The following is a 14,298-nucleotide window of genomic DNA, read 5'->3' on the forward strand; positions in this document are numbered from 1 at the left end:
CTCTCCCTAGTAGATGCATTTTAAAAATCTTGTGGGGTAATTTGAAAAGGGAAAGCCTAAAAAGAACAATATCTACTAGTGGTGGACTTGGATGGTTACAAATGGCATCAGAGGCAGACACAGAGCGGTGTGCCGGCGAGGACGCTGGTCCTCAAGGGAGGTGGGTTGTGAGATCCCACAGGTTAGAGAGGGAAGACAATTTTTAAAAACTTTGAGGGGAAGTTTGAAATGGAAGGTCCAAAGATGACAATATCTGCCAGCGATGGACTTGGGCTGTTACATATCACATAATATCAAGATAGTTAGAAGACATAAGGGTCAATCCCAAATGACTATGACTATCGAGAACTACTAGAGAGTTGTGATTGAGTTCATATAGGTGGATTATCTGAACCTAGATGAACTCAATCAATGTGATAAGTTAAGATGAGCTAACTTTTATAAGACCAATGATTCAGGGGTGCTCGATAGACGATATGAACCCAATCATTGATATGAATCGAGTGTTTTTTAAGGTAGTACCCCAATCAGGTACTCGTGTACACGGGCCACAATGTAGCTAAATGGTGGTCTATTATGACCCTATTTTTTAGAATTAGTTTCATAACTATTTAATACATATATTCTTTAATTAATATTTATTTTTTAAAAATACTGATTTTATGAATTATGGAGGAAAAAATTCCCGACAAGATCTAAAGGAATCTAGATATTTTGAAAGTGGGCCGAGTAGTTTTTTTCTATAGGCCCACTAGCTTCCATGATATAAACTGGGCCATATTGGGCTCTGAATGGATCACAATGGAAACTCAATTTTACATTTTTAAAAAATGTAAAAAATATTTTTATAAATATTTTTAAAATTGGTGTGGCAATATGGTTTTTATGAAATTGACCAATATTTTAAAATTATTTTATATTTGGGTATATATGAAAATTTGTTAATTCACGATAAAACTCGAGATTGAAGATAATCAAAAGAGTTGTATGAGACGCTTCAAACCGAGCTAATTTAGCAAGAAGCTGGAATATTTTGAAATTGTTTCATAAAATTTCGGTAGGTAATGACACAACTTCATTGAACCATTTTTTCTCTGTAAATTTAACGTTGATTGTCCAACGCTCACGGGTTAAGGCTTTAGGGCATATAGATACATATATTCGTATGTTCGTATGTAATCAACAATGGAAATGAATGATTTACCCGACAACAAGAAATAAAAATCTGAATTAATGTCCGGAAATGGAAATTAAATTTAATGGTAAAAATATTTGTAATTTTTTTTTAAAAATTAAAATTATTATTGGAATTTTTAAAAATTTATGAATAATAAATGTGTTTTATTATTTTAACCTAAAATAAATAAATAAAAAGGTTGGAATTTATGAAAAAATCTCGGAATTAATTATAATTAAATCAGATACCCTAAATTCTATTTATTGGACCAAATTTGTAATTACAAAAAAGATCGACCATTTCATTTTCCCTCTCTCGCTGCACCGAAGAGCTTTCTTCCCTGTACCTTCTTCTGTTCCTGCTCTCGCTTCCATCTTCTCCAAAAACCCAGACTAGACACCATTGTTGTTCCTCTGCCATTCATCAACCTCCATTGATTCCTCTAATTTTTCTCAAAGAAAGAAGAGTTTCGAGGTCTGCTTTTAATGGAGTTTCAATTTTCCTTCGTAAGTTCTTGTTCGTTTTTTTAAATTTTTTACTTAATCCCTAAAATGTCGCATGTTTCCGTTCTGGTAGTTTATGCAACGAGAAAAAACTCGGAGTCCGAGTTTCATTTGGTGATGGAGATTTGAGAGCCGTGAGGTTGTCGGTTCGGTGAGTGAAATGAGGACAGCCGGTGGAGGCGGCCTTTAGGAGCCTTTCAAAGAATACCGAATAGTTTTCGTTAGCGGCTGCTAATTTCTTTATATGGAGAAGCGCGGTGGCGTCAGGGCGGAGATTGATACTTCGGCGCCGTTCGAGTCGGTGAAAGAGGCTGTCAGTAGGTTTGGCGGAAGCGGCTTTTGGAAACTCTCCAACAGTAATGGTCACAGTCACAGCCATCTATCTGAACCTGAGGTTCTTTCCGCCCACCCTTCTCTCTTTCTCTCGCTCTCTTTTGTTGAATGTGGATTGTTTATTTTAGAATTTTCAGATTCTAGTTAAATGGACGATTTCGATAATTGCAGATTGTTTTATAATTATCTCTGCAGATTTTGGTGTCCTTATACGTAAGGAATGTTCTTGTTTTCTTGTAGTTGGTTTGTTTTTATTGTCTTTTGGAGGTACTAATCTGAGATGTTTAGATGCATATTGGCCAGTTTGTAGATAAGATAAAACTAGAGGTCTGATTTCAAGTTTTAGTTGTTTTCCATTTCAAATGATCGAGATATAGTCAATTTGTCATTGGCTCTTGACATGCTTTGTATCATAGTCTATCTGAGGCGTGTTGCCTGTGGCTACATGTCAAATCCTTTGGTCATGTTTGTCTAGGACGTGGTGTCCATGGCCGCATGCTCATTCCAAACCTCTTTTACTTGATTTCATGTATACTTAGGTCTTTAACCATTCCTGTACTCGATACGGGGTGTATGACTATTCACCAAAATCATGTTTACACCCACCAGGACAGAAATGCCCCAAAATATACTTTAGGAGATGTGACTGTTAGGAATCACGACCTCCAGAACGGTACGATATTGTCCACTTTGAACCTAAGCTCTCATGGTTTTGCTTTTGGTTTTCCCAAAAGGCCTCATACCAATGGAGATAGTGTTCCTTGCTTATAAACCCATGATCATCCTCTAAATTAGCAAATGTGGGACTCCTTCCCAACAATCCTCAACAGTGACTAGCCGTTAATCCTTCCTACCTGGGTTATATACTATCAAGGTTGTGGTTATTTTATTTGGTTTTAGAGACTTGATCGTATGTCTGAATTGTCCATGACTTACGGTTTCCATATGGCTGACTTGTTTGCCGGGTTAGAACAAGTGTCACACCATTGATGTCCCGTTGCCACAAGAGTGCGATTGTGACCTTGTAGAATAGCAGCTAATATAGTAAACGATCAGAAATTTTGGATATTCATTAGTGACTCTCTTTCCTGAAAATAACTAATGTCAAATTGGTTTATATTCTCTCTACTTTTTTCAAAACTATTGGGGAGAGGCTTTGAAAATTTTCAAGGTAGCCCTACCTCGACATCCAGTGCAGACTAATTTGAGAATTAAGTTTGTGCCATGTCCTCTGACCTCTTATGTCCTTTCTTTTTTTAATCTTTTCCTCATCATTAGCATGATAAGAACGCGATCGAGGTTGACGTTGCAATACTTGAAAAGAAGGCAATGGACATGGAGAGTGAATTGATTGTCAAGGAAAGGAAGATCCTGGAGGTCTTAAAAGAACTGGAAGCAAACAGGAGGAATGTAGAAGATTTGAAATTTAAGCTGCAGAAAGAAACAGCTGAAGTCAGCATGATTCGGGAAACGAAGAGAGATGATATGAATGCAGCTTCTCCTAAAGAAGCAGATAAGGAAAACCACATGAATCTCGACAGCCGAGGTCGGAATGTGCAAATCTCCCCTCCAGCACCTGGTGTAATTCTTAAGGAACTGGAACAGGCGAAGTTAAATCTTACCAGGACCACGAGCGATATTGCTGATATACGAGCTTCTGTTGAATCTTTTAACAGGAAACTAGAGAAAGAAAGAACTGGACTTGAGAAAACTCGAGAGAGGTTAGCCCAGAATTCGTCTAATATATCGGCGCTCGAGGAAGAGCTAAACCAAACAAAACTGAAGTTACAAATGGTAAAAGATGCTGAGGCCAAAGGTTTTCCAGATAACCCTTTAGAGATGTCCAAGGAGCTGCAACAATTAAGTTATGAGGCAGAAAAGTTCAAGAAAACGAGGGAAGCGATTGGACTGGAAGTTTCAAGAAGAGAATCCGAGATTGAACAGAACAAGGCCGTGCTAAGAACAGCTCAAGTCAAATTGGTTGCTGCCAGAAAAATGAAGGTAGCTGCTCGAGCAGCAGAAGCTATTGCTCTATCTGAGATCATGATTTTGACAAAGCATAAGAATGCATCTAGTGATGTTTCACAAATTCATGGCAGTGAAAGTGTAACACTTTCGTCGGAGGAATATTCTACTCTTACTCGTAAAGCTTGTGAAGCTAAAGAACGATGTACGAAGAGAGTTATCGACATCATGCAACAAGTTGATGCTGCAAACACGTTAAAAATGGAGATCTTGAATCAGGCAGAGAATGCTTCTGAAGAACTCGAAACAAGTAAACGGGCATTGGAAGCAGCTCTGAGCAGGGTGGATGCTGCAAATCAGGGAAAGCTAGCAGTCGAAGAAGCGCTTTGCAAATGGAGGTCGGAGCACGACCGTAACAGGCGTACCATTCAAAGCTCTACCAAGTTTAAGAATCCTTGCACTTCTCACTATAAAAAGGATTCTCGGCTACTTGACATAAATGGAGTGAATATGGTCAGTGATGGACCAACGCCTGTTTTGAAGCCAACCCTTTCGATAGGGCAGATACTAAGCAGGAAGCTACTACCTCCGGAACAATTTGAATCGGTCACGCTACCGGAGAAAAGCTCGGTTGGAAGAAAGATGTCACTTGGTCAGATGCTCAGCAAACAAAATGATGAGGTATCCTTTATAAAGATGGCTGAAAAAGATGGTAGCCAGAAGCTGACTTTTGGAAGAAGAAAGAAGTCGGGATTCGCTCGGTTTACTCTGCTGTTGGCGAAACGAAACAAGAAGAAGAAGAAGAAACCTGCAGTGTTTAGGAAATAACCTGTTACTGTTAGCTTAGCTTTAACTTTGATCTCTTTATCATTCATATTATAGGCTGGCTTCTTAGTGCTTTCTTTTGTATCTTCCCTCCCCTTGTTAGAATCTTTACTTTAGGACGATGTTCGTAGTTTCTAGATTAGCTTTGCCTTATACATTTTGTCTGCGCGCATCTGCAATGACGAGATGTCTATTTAATTCGCAGGATTCAAACTATGCCTCGAATAGAGTGCAAAACTCTGTTTAAACAGAGGATGAGGAAGGATTCAAGAGGGTTTTTTTTTTCCGGTAAGTTAAATGGGCCAGGGATGGGGATACCTGCCCTGTCTTGGCTCGTCTCGCCTCACATATATAATAACTCAGAGCCTAATCCTCATGAATTTTCTGTGGAAAATTTCGACTTTGATCGCCTTAAAAATAAATGGAGAATCTTGTAAGGATGAGTTTGAAATAAGAGGCGGAGACAGAGATGGACAAATCTTCTCCGTCCTTGCTCCAACTCGTAACCGTTTCTAGCCTTTATAGTTCTAACCCTTTTAACTATGTTAAGATTGAATTTAGGTTTACGAACATTATACAAGCGGAGAAAAAATGATTATCATCTCAAAAAATAGAATCTTTGATGCCCCTAAGGCTTATCCTTTCATTTGAAGGAGTTATTGTGGAAGGTTTCTCCATTGTGGCAACCATCAATTGCCTCAAATAGCATTAGATTGTGTTGAGTAGAGTAAAAGACATAACTTGCTCTCAACAAATGAAAGGCTTTGCTGACTCGTGTCAGTTTTAAATGGAGAGGGACATCTCGAACCAAATATGCAAAAGTAAAGTTTTATTTTCTATTTTTGAGAGATTCAAGAACATGGGACGATCGAGAATTTGAACCTTAAATTAGGTCGAAGGTATATGTCTTTACATTATTGCTCGTATGAACAAAGTTCAATTGGTTAAAGAATTAAATATATCTATCGTTGAGGAATGACGTGAATACCCACTTCCATATTTGCACCGTCTAAGATAAGAAATTATGATTGAACCTTAAAAAAATATATCAATCTTTTCGTATATCCTTAATTTTTTTAAATTATACATAAAGAAAAATGAGATGAGCGTGTAACATGAAATATTATATTTATTAATATTTCATCAAATCTCTTTAATTTTTTAGTTTTTAAAAACCAAAATTTCTTAACGAATATTCCGAATATATTTAATTCACTAAATTTAATTAAAATAATCATTTTTTCAAATTAAGATTATAAATAATACTTCACTTTTGTTTTTGAAATTTGGGTGAGAATTCAAACATTTTCATAAATTCATCCATCATAAAATAATTTTAAAAAGTTAAAAATTAAAACAAAATTGATAAAATTACTTTATAAATTATAAATAACTGATAAGATTTTAAAGAAAAAAAATGAAATTAATATTAAAAAATTGTTATAATTTGAGAGTTTTTATTAAAATAATTCCCTAATTAATTTGTGGATTATTAAAAGTTTTAACCAAAATTAGTGGAGGAAAATTAAGGTGAAAATTGATAATAATTAATAACTCCAAAATTTATGGATAAGCATTGAAAAAATTCCATTTAATTAATATTTAAGTTCCAACCCAATAGGACACGAACAAGTTCCATCTTCTCTTTCGTACGCCCTCCGAAGAACGGAACCAGAGCCTGGCTGTCTGAGCCTCTCATCGAAGGTCTGTATTTCTCTGCAATCTGAATTCGATTCTGTTTCCAATCCTCAATTCTTAATCCTGCGTGCTGAGAAACCGCGGGAAGAAGAATTAACGATCATCCATGGTTCAATTTTCCGAGAATCGTTATCTTTTTCCTTCGTTTTCTTCGTTGCCAAATTGATGTTCTAGGGTTCTTTTCGATCCTTACCTTCTTTGCTTCTCTTCAATTTTTCCTCTGTTGTTTGTTCTATTTGTGATCTGTTCTTATTTCAATGACGTCTGTAATACGCAAATATCTTGTAGTTTTTATCCTCGTTGTTCGTTGATTGAGTCCATGCTGTGGTTGGATTAAAATTCTTAAGTGAATCGATAAACGTTGACTTAAAAAAGATCGCCGTGTAGTTATAATACGTTTCCCCCTTCCATTTCTCGGTTGATTTTTCGTTGTCTTTTACAGGCATCAGGTGCAATGGATTTGAGATTTGGACTTGTTTTCCTTCTTGTAGTGTGTGCTGCTTGGGATTGTGATGCTAGAAAATTGGCATCATCTGGTAATTCTTTATTGCTTACCTTCTTCCTACCAAATTTGCAATTTGTTCAACGTTTCTGGTTGTTGTTTAGAATTGACGTAAGTGTCTTGCTTCAGTTTCGGCTCTAATCTTTTAGAAACTTCAATTTCATCGCATCAAGTCCTCATCGTCACTAATTCTTAAAAGAAAATTGTTGTGCAACATAAGGAAAATGAAGGATATTTTTGTTACGATGTCTGATGGATCGTAACCCTATTTGATTGAAGAAAAATAAATACATTAAAGATGAAATTGAAAAATGGTTGAAAAGTTAGAGATTCAATGGTTCTGATTATGTATCCTGATTTTCGGTCCTTTCCCTATTACTTGTCTTTAAATCTTCCAACAAATACAAGTGTTGTGTGAAGATGATTTTTATTTATTTTTGAAAAGGCATTCAATCTTCTGATTTGAATGATATTTTATCTCATCAGAGAAGTTACAATTTCTGCCTTCTCAGATCACGAGTTAAGCTACCTGAAGCTAGAGAAGGACGTGGAGGCTTCATCTGAAGCTTCCAGCAATCCCAAGATATGTAAACTTTGTGAGAGCTTGGTCAGTCAGGCAGTTGAATACCTTGCAGATAACAATACCCAAAATGAGATCACTGGTATTCTCCAGCAAACGTGCGCTGTATTGGGCGTGTTCAAGGAGGAGGTATGACAGCTTAAGTGTCCCTATACAACTTTTTTATTTCATGAATCTGTAGGAGTGTGCTTTTGAAACAATATGTAACTGTCTGAAATGAAGGAAAATAACTATAGACCTTGCTGTTGTTAATATTATGTTTATCTTTGTTTCAACTTTCAGTGCGTCAGTTTGGTGGACAACTATGTTCCTCTCTTCTTCTCAGAGATTTCCTCAATTGAGCCTTCTAGCATCTGCCAATCAGCCCGCATCTGTGAGCAAGTTACTATAATCTCCTCGCAGATTCAGGATAATAGCTGTGGATTCTGTCAAGAGACTATTTCAAAAATATTGGATAAGTTGAAAGATCCCGACACACAGGTTCATATTACACACTCTGCTAGTTATGCTTATCAGGAATTTCTAACTATGGAACAATTATATTGAGGAAATAAAATTTACATAGATAGGGAAAAGCTATATAGATGGAGATGATCTGCAAATTGTAAATAATAATTGTAATATGGATTAGGGTGGGTGAATTAACAAAATTCGTGCAAGTAGGAGAAATCTGAAAACTAAGATGCATGAGATGATATCATAAGAAATATAGTATGGTCAGTATGAAATGGAATGATTAAGAGTTCGAGAATGGTGAAACAGGATAATTTTGGTGCAATCCTTTGCCATCAGCCAGATCTTTTGTCAGGATGACTATTTTGTGAATATCTGTTGATTGGAAGGTCGCAGGAATACGTATATGTATTTTTTGATAGTGTCAAAACTTACCACAAATTCTATAGTTGTTAAGAAACACGTATATCTCTCTCGAGGTCTCGAGGATGGTAGTTTCATAGAAAATTCTTATGTTCGTGAACTTATCGCATTCTCTTGAATATGAAATAAACTTTATCATTTAATGTGGACGTGTATTGAACCTTCCTTCTGAGCATATGGCTTATTTTCTTTGTGTGTATCAGATAGAGATACTCCAGACGCTTCTGAATATGTGTGACTCCTTGGGGTATCGTGTGAAACAGGTACGAAAAAACTTGGATATCAATGCTTTTAGTTACCTGTCCACATATTTTCTGATTTCGTTGTTCGTGAATAGCGAAAAGAAAATATGATTCATGTCCTCGTGTCGATTCTTCCATCTTTATTTCTTTCAATTCCTGAAGTCTGTCTAAAACAATTAGTCTCTCTTTCACCTTAATATATCCAAAATGTAACTAGCTGAGGTTGACCAAGTGATCTATCCTTTCTATAATATCCAGTCTTGGGTGACTGTTTTCTGCCAACTTCTTCTCTTATGTTGCTTTAGACTAGCGCCTTACATTAAGTTAATGACCGCCCTCAGTAATCTTTTGGGCGGTGTTCAATATGTTATTCTGATATCGTGACATTTTCCATCATGAGCAGTGCAAGAAATTAGTGTTTGAATATGGGCCTCTGATCCTTGCCAATTCGGAGAAAGTTCTAGAACAAACAAATATTTGCAAAGCTATACATGCTTGTCCAGCAGTAGCTGGTGGTGACAACACCACATCATCTGTTGGAACTGTGTCTTCGCTCGCCTACGCTTGAATGCGCACACAATCACGACGGAGGGATCTACACGTCGTGTCTGAATGAAAATGGGTAAGAAAATTACATCTTCCTTGCCTTTCTCTGTCTGTTTATGAATCTAATATGATAACAATCCTTGTCCGTGGATGGTCTGTGTAATGTACATGATTTACATTGATATGTGGATATATATGTCATTGGCTATTGCTATTTCGAGCCGATTGTTAGTATTAAGGAACTTGGAATTGTCCATTTCAGTCTGCTGTATCTATTCAATTTGAATTGTTGATGATGCTTTGCTTGAATTGGCGCTTATGTTCTTTTGCTTTTAACCTCAAGTCCTCGAGTTCTGAAGAGTCCTAATCTCGTTACCCTCTCGAAGGTCAATGATTTGTAACAGCCAAATCTCATTGCTAGTAGATATTGTCCATTTTGGTTCGTTACGTATCATTGTTAGCCTCACGGTTTTAAACGCGTCTACTGTAGGGAGGGTATAGCCCTACTCCGACCAGTGCCTCGCACTGTCCTCCGATAACTTGATTCTGATACTATTTGTAATAACTTTGACCCACCGTTAGTAGATATTGTCTGTTTTATCCTGTTACGTATAGCCGTTAGCCTCACGATTTTGAAACATGTCTACTAAAGAGAAATTCGTAATACTAATCTAGCAAGTGCCAATAGCATCATACGAGTTTTTACTCCCATAATACTAATGACAACAAACATAGCACTAATAACAACAATTATTTTTATTTTTTTTCAGTTTAATCAGCTATATAAAGAAAAAGTATAATTTGGTCCACGCATTCATTGGGTAAACAAACCAAGCGGCCTTCCCACAAAGGCTATTTAAGTAAATTCAGTAATACAAAACGACAAAAGAAAAACAGAGTAGAATCCAAGGGATTGAACGCAGAGAAATCCGAAACCAGAGAGAACGTGTGTGGCTGGAATGGAACTGTGGCAGTGTCTGTTACCGAATGCTCAACAGTCCTACTTGTCATTCGCTGATTGGTGCAGGTCAGATAATTAGGTCACAGACAGTGATTGTTCAAGCGAGTACAATTCACCGTTAAAATCGAAACACGTGTCCTCCCCCCCCCCCCCCCCCCCGCTTGCTTCACCCCAAGTCTTAATTCATTTTGTGAATAAAAAAAAGAAAAACAAGTTTATTTATTTTTATTTTTAAGAAATAAATTGTAAAAAATGTTGGCCACGTGATTGTACGTCTTTAATTAGATGAAAAAGATAGAATACTAACTATTTAATATACAATTATTTATTTTTAATATATTTAATAATTAAAGCTTTTACAAATGCTATATTTTTCATTTTGATTTTTTTAAAAAAAGTTTAAAATTATTTTATTATAATTTTTTGAGTGTTTAGATGCTTCAATTAATATTTTATTGAATTATTAAAATATAGAAAAAAAACTACGACTTTTCCTCTAGTATAAAAAAGAAGATTTATGTCAGTAATTTTTATTTTTATTCAAATAATATATAATTTAGCTTATTTATTATTATTTTTTAATTATGAATATTATTATTTCTTAATATCACCGCCTCACAATTCAAATAATGAACGACATAGCAGAATATGTAATTTGAAGAAGGTCGGAGGGTATTTTGGTATTTTCGTAATGATATACGGCCGTTATGGTATCTTTCATTAAAATGGGGAAATCAGGCGGCCAAATCGAAGCGTGCGTACATTCTCAGTCTTCTTGCTCTTTGACAGCTAATTTCATCAGTTTCTTCGCAATTCCTCTTCAGGTTCCTGGTAAGCCATTGAAAATTCATGTTCATTTCTTTTTACGCTCTTAGATGATTTTATTGTCCATTTTCTCTTTGTGAATTTTGTTTCTAGGCATTTAACTCTGATTTGTGGTTTGTTACGATGAGGTTATGAATCGATACTTCTATTTCTTGTTTGTGTTCGATTCTGTTTGGTTTAGTAGAATGAGAGGCTTTGTATTTTCTTGATTTGCCTCTCTGTGTCTCGATCTCGATTGGTCTCTAGAGAGGTAGAAGAGAGATTTGTTTAAGTAACTCTGTGAGATTAATCGAGTGAGGGAGGAAGTGAGACTCTTTAATTTCTTGGTAAGCGATTGAAATTTCCTTTTCCTTTTCCTCTTTTATTTTTTGAACCACTGTAATTATATGATTTCGTTGTCGGTTTACTCCCTGTCAATTTTGTTTCTACACGATAAACTCTGATTAACGGTGTGTAACGATGAAGTTATGAATCGGCATTTATATTTCTTGTTCTTGTCGTGTATGTTTCTATTCCTGTTTTGTTACCGAGATTCGTTTCTACCGAAATTTGTCCATTTTTTTTGTCCATCATTAGTTGGAGAAAAAAAAAATTGACCGTGTAGCTTCAATTCTGAATGACGAGATTTTTTTAGGTTAATATCATCATCGGCTTGCTTCTAATCACAATTTTTTTTTTCTGTATTTCGCTCTAATTGCTAAGAGTTGGCTTTATTGTTTAGTTTGTGTCATGAGCCGTGATATTTGCAACTATTGCGAGTGAAAGTAAAAAGCTTTTATCTTACAATTATTGAACTCTAAGAAGCTTCTCTCTGTTCTTTAGATGTACTAACTGTAATATATGGAATTGGATGACTTCTTCAGTCTTACTCTACATGATTATCTTGAACTTTGCGATCAGTTATATCCATGTCGATTAGATATCTAATATAATCCTTAAAATGTTCAATGAAGTGTCTGCTATTCTCATTTTTTAATTTTAGCCTGTAAGGGGAATTCTTTCTGACTTGCTTCATGTTCTGTAGTTTGATTAAAGGAACCTGGGAATGCTGAAACATGTGCATGCAAGTCAAGGCTTTCTTCTCTGAGGTTGATGGGGTCATTTATCCATCGAGGATGCCCTGTTGCGTACTTCATGAAATTGGTTATTTAATTCGTCAACCATACAGATTGGGATGCCCAATACCCACTGCAGCTTGCAATGCAAAAGAACATATATACTCGAAGCACAGTGATAATGAAGATGGTTGAGTTTTGTGTTTAAATATTAGCAGTTCATTATTCCGTCCAGCGGCCGTTGCTGTGACTATTTTTTTTCTGCGGTAGTAGATTTGTCATGGAGAAGAAAGGGGCTATCTTGATGCAACGTTATGAATTAGGAAGGCTGTTGGGGCAGGGAACCTTTGCCAAGGTTTACTATGCCAGAGACATTAAAACTGGCTTGTGTGTGGCTATTAAAGTTATTGACAAAGAGAAGATCTCGAAGGTTGGGATGATTGATCAAATCAAGAGGGAGATCTCTGTCATGAGAATAGTTAAGCATCCGAACGTAGTTGAACTTTATGAGGTTATGGCAAGCAAAACTAAAATTTACTTTGTCATGGAATATGTCAAAGGCGGTGAGCTATTCAATAAGGTATCCAAAGGGAAGCTTAAAGAAGGTGCTGCACGGAAATTCTTTTGGCAGCTGATCAGTGCTATCGATTATTGCCACAGTAGAGGCGTATGGCATCGAGATTTGAAACCAGAAAATTTACTACTGGATGAACATGGTAATCTGAAGGTTTCCGATTTTGGGTTGAGTGCTCTTGTTGAATCTAAATGCCAAGATGGGTTGCTCCATACTACCTGTGGAACACCTGCTTACGTTGCTCCAGAAGTCATTAACAGGAGAGGTTATGATGGATGCAAAGCTGATATTTGGTCATGCGGAGTGATCTTATTCGTTCTACTGGCTGGTTATCTCCCATTTCATGATTCAAATCTAATGGAAATGTATAAGAAGATCGGAAAAGGAGAATTTAAATTCCCCAACTGGTTTACACCAGAGGCGCGCAGGCTATTGTCGAAGATTTTGGATCCTAACCCAAATACTAGGATATCTATTGCCAAAATAATGGGAAGTTCTTGGTCAAGGAGGGGGTTGGATGTGAAACCCCGAATTAATGCAGAAGAAGTGAAAGAAGTCGATCCTTCAGAAGTCGATGCAGTTTTCGGGTCTTCAACGGACGATAGAGATTCTGTTAGAGAGCTGAAGCAATTAGTGGAAAAGCCATCGAATTTGAATGCCTTTGACATTATCTCCTTGTCAGCAGGTTTTGATTTGACAGGTTTGTTCGAGGAGACTACTGATCAAAAGAAAGAAGTAAGATTCACATCAAACAAGCCTGCGTCCACCATCATCTCAAAACTGCAAGATCTCGCAAAGTGCATGAAAGTGAAAATAATGAAGAAAGACAGAGGCGTATTGAAGATCGAAGGGTGTAAGGAAGGTCGAAAAGGACCCGTATGCATCGACGCCGAGATTTTTGAGGTTGCCCCATCATTCCATGTAGTCGAAATGAAGAAATCGAACGGAGATACTGTGGAATATCATAAGATCATGAAAGAGGATATCAGACCTGCTCTGAAGGATATTGTATGGACCTGGCAAGGCGAGCAGCAACAGCAAGAACAAGAAGTGCTACAACAGTGTCTTTGAGGTAATATACATATTCCAGTTTTATCTATTGTGTGTTATTATTATATCATGGTTAGCTTATTATAGACCATTTTGTAGTTATGGGTTTTGCTTAATCGTTGATGTTAACAACAGCTAAGTATGAATCCATTTTCTGTTGAAGTTATTTTGTATTGAATGATTAGTAGATCCTAAGCATGTGCCATGGTTTCGAGTTGTGATGCCATTATCAGTCGTACAAAAATGCTTTGCCTTAACCTGACTTAAAATAGAGGTAGCACGTGACTTGAATATCATACCATAACATATTGCATTACAATATATCATATCATATGTTAATTTATCACATATCTTGTACCATAACATATTTCATATTATAGGAAATATATATATATATTTCATATCACATATCTTTTATATATATATATATATATATATATATATATATATATATATATATATATATATATATATATATATATATATATATATATCTATATATTCGTCATTCACATGTCGTATCATAATTATATCATATCGTTAACACTTTGGGGTCATATCATTTCTTATCACAGCCTTAACGTTC

At 36.1% G+C, this 14,298-nt stretch overlaps 3 protein-coding genes across 4 annotated transcripts; all 3 read left to right on the forward strand.

Annotated features, from left to right (window-relative positions):
• The first annotated feature begins 1,476 nt into the window (after window positions 1-1,476).
• LOC111781133 (WEB family protein At2g38370) lies at window positions 1,477-5,087 on the forward strand. The gene is made up of 3 exons (XM_023661578.2): window positions 1,477-1,651; window positions 1,754-2,074; window positions 3,292-5,087. Exons 2-3 carry the CDS (start codon window positions 1,925-1,927, stop codon window positions 4,804-4,806), a joined length of 1,665 nt encoding a protein of 554 aa, XP_023517346.2. The 5' UTR covers window positions 1,477-1,651; window positions 1,754-1,924; the 3' UTR covers window positions 4,807-5,087.
• A 1,274-nt stretch (window positions 5,088-6,361) lies between these two features.
• On the forward strand, window positions 6,362-9,556 carry LOC111781936 (uncharacterized). Its single transcript, XM_023662678.2, has 6 exons — window positions 6,362-6,507; window positions 6,944-7,037; window positions 7,516-7,712; window positions 7,866-8,063; window positions 8,663-8,722; window positions 9,105-9,556. Exons 2-6 carry the CDS (start codon window positions 6,956-6,958, stop codon window positions 9,267-9,269), a joined length of 702 nt encoding a protein of 233 aa, XP_023518446.2. The 5' UTR covers window positions 6,362-6,507; window positions 6,944-6,955; the 3' UTR covers window positions 9,270-9,556.
• Window positions 9,557-10,886: 1,330 nt separating this feature from the next.
• Window positions 10,887-13,878, forward strand: LOC111781560 (CBL-interacting protein kinase 2). Of its 2 annotated transcripts, none has more exons than XM_023662227.2 (2): window positions 10,887-11,039; window positions 12,058-13,878. In XM_023662227.2, exon 2 carries the CDS (start codon window positions 12,369-12,371, stop codon window positions 13,731-13,733), a length of 1,365 nt encoding a protein of 454 aa, XP_023517995.2. In that variant the 5' UTR covers window positions 10,887-11,039; window positions 12,058-12,368; the 3' UTR covers window positions 13,734-13,878. The 2 variants fall into 2 exon arrangements, with proteins under 2 accessions (XP_023517995.2, XP_086976236.1); XM_087120110.1 differs by lacking the exon at window positions 10,887-11,039 and adding an exon at window positions 11,065-11,359.
• Window positions 13,879-14,298: the final 420 nt, after the last annotated feature.

This window comes from Cucurbita pepo, chromosome 19 (assembly GCF_057944985.1).
Source record: "Cucurbita pepo subsp. pepo isolate OVF chromosome 19, ASM5794498v1, whole genome shotgun sequence".
NCBI lineage: Eukaryota > Viridiplantae > Streptophyta > Magnoliopsida > Cucurbitales > Cucurbitaceae > Cucurbita > Cucurbita pepo.

Excerpts from the sequence above, each read along its gene's own strand:
- LOC111781133 (XM_023661578.2), top strand. The coding sequence starts at position 1,925 with ATGGAGAAGCGCGGTGGCGTCAGGGCGGAGATTGATACTTCGGCGCCG. Across the intron at positions 2,075-3,291 it reads GCCATCTATCTGAACCTGAG|CATGATAAGAACGCGATCGA; the intron begins GTTCTTTCCGCC and ends CCTCATCATTAG.
- LOC111781560 (XM_023662227.2), top strand. The coding sequence starts at position 12,369 with ATGGAGAAGAAAGGGGCTATCTTGATGCAACGTTATGAATTAGGAAGG.
- LOC111781936 (XM_023662678.2), top strand. The coding sequence starts at position 6,956 with ATGGATTTGAGATTTGGACTTGTTTTCCTTCTTGTAGTGTGTGCTGCT. Across the intron at positions 7,038-7,515 it reads TAGAAAATTGGCATCATCTG|ATCACGAGTTAAGCTACCTG; the intron begins GTAATTCTTTAT and ends CTGCCTTCTCAG. Across the intron at positions 8,064-8,662 it reads TGAAAGATCCCGACACACAG|ATAGAGATACTCCAGACGCT; the intron begins GTTCATATTACA and ends TGTGTGTATCAG.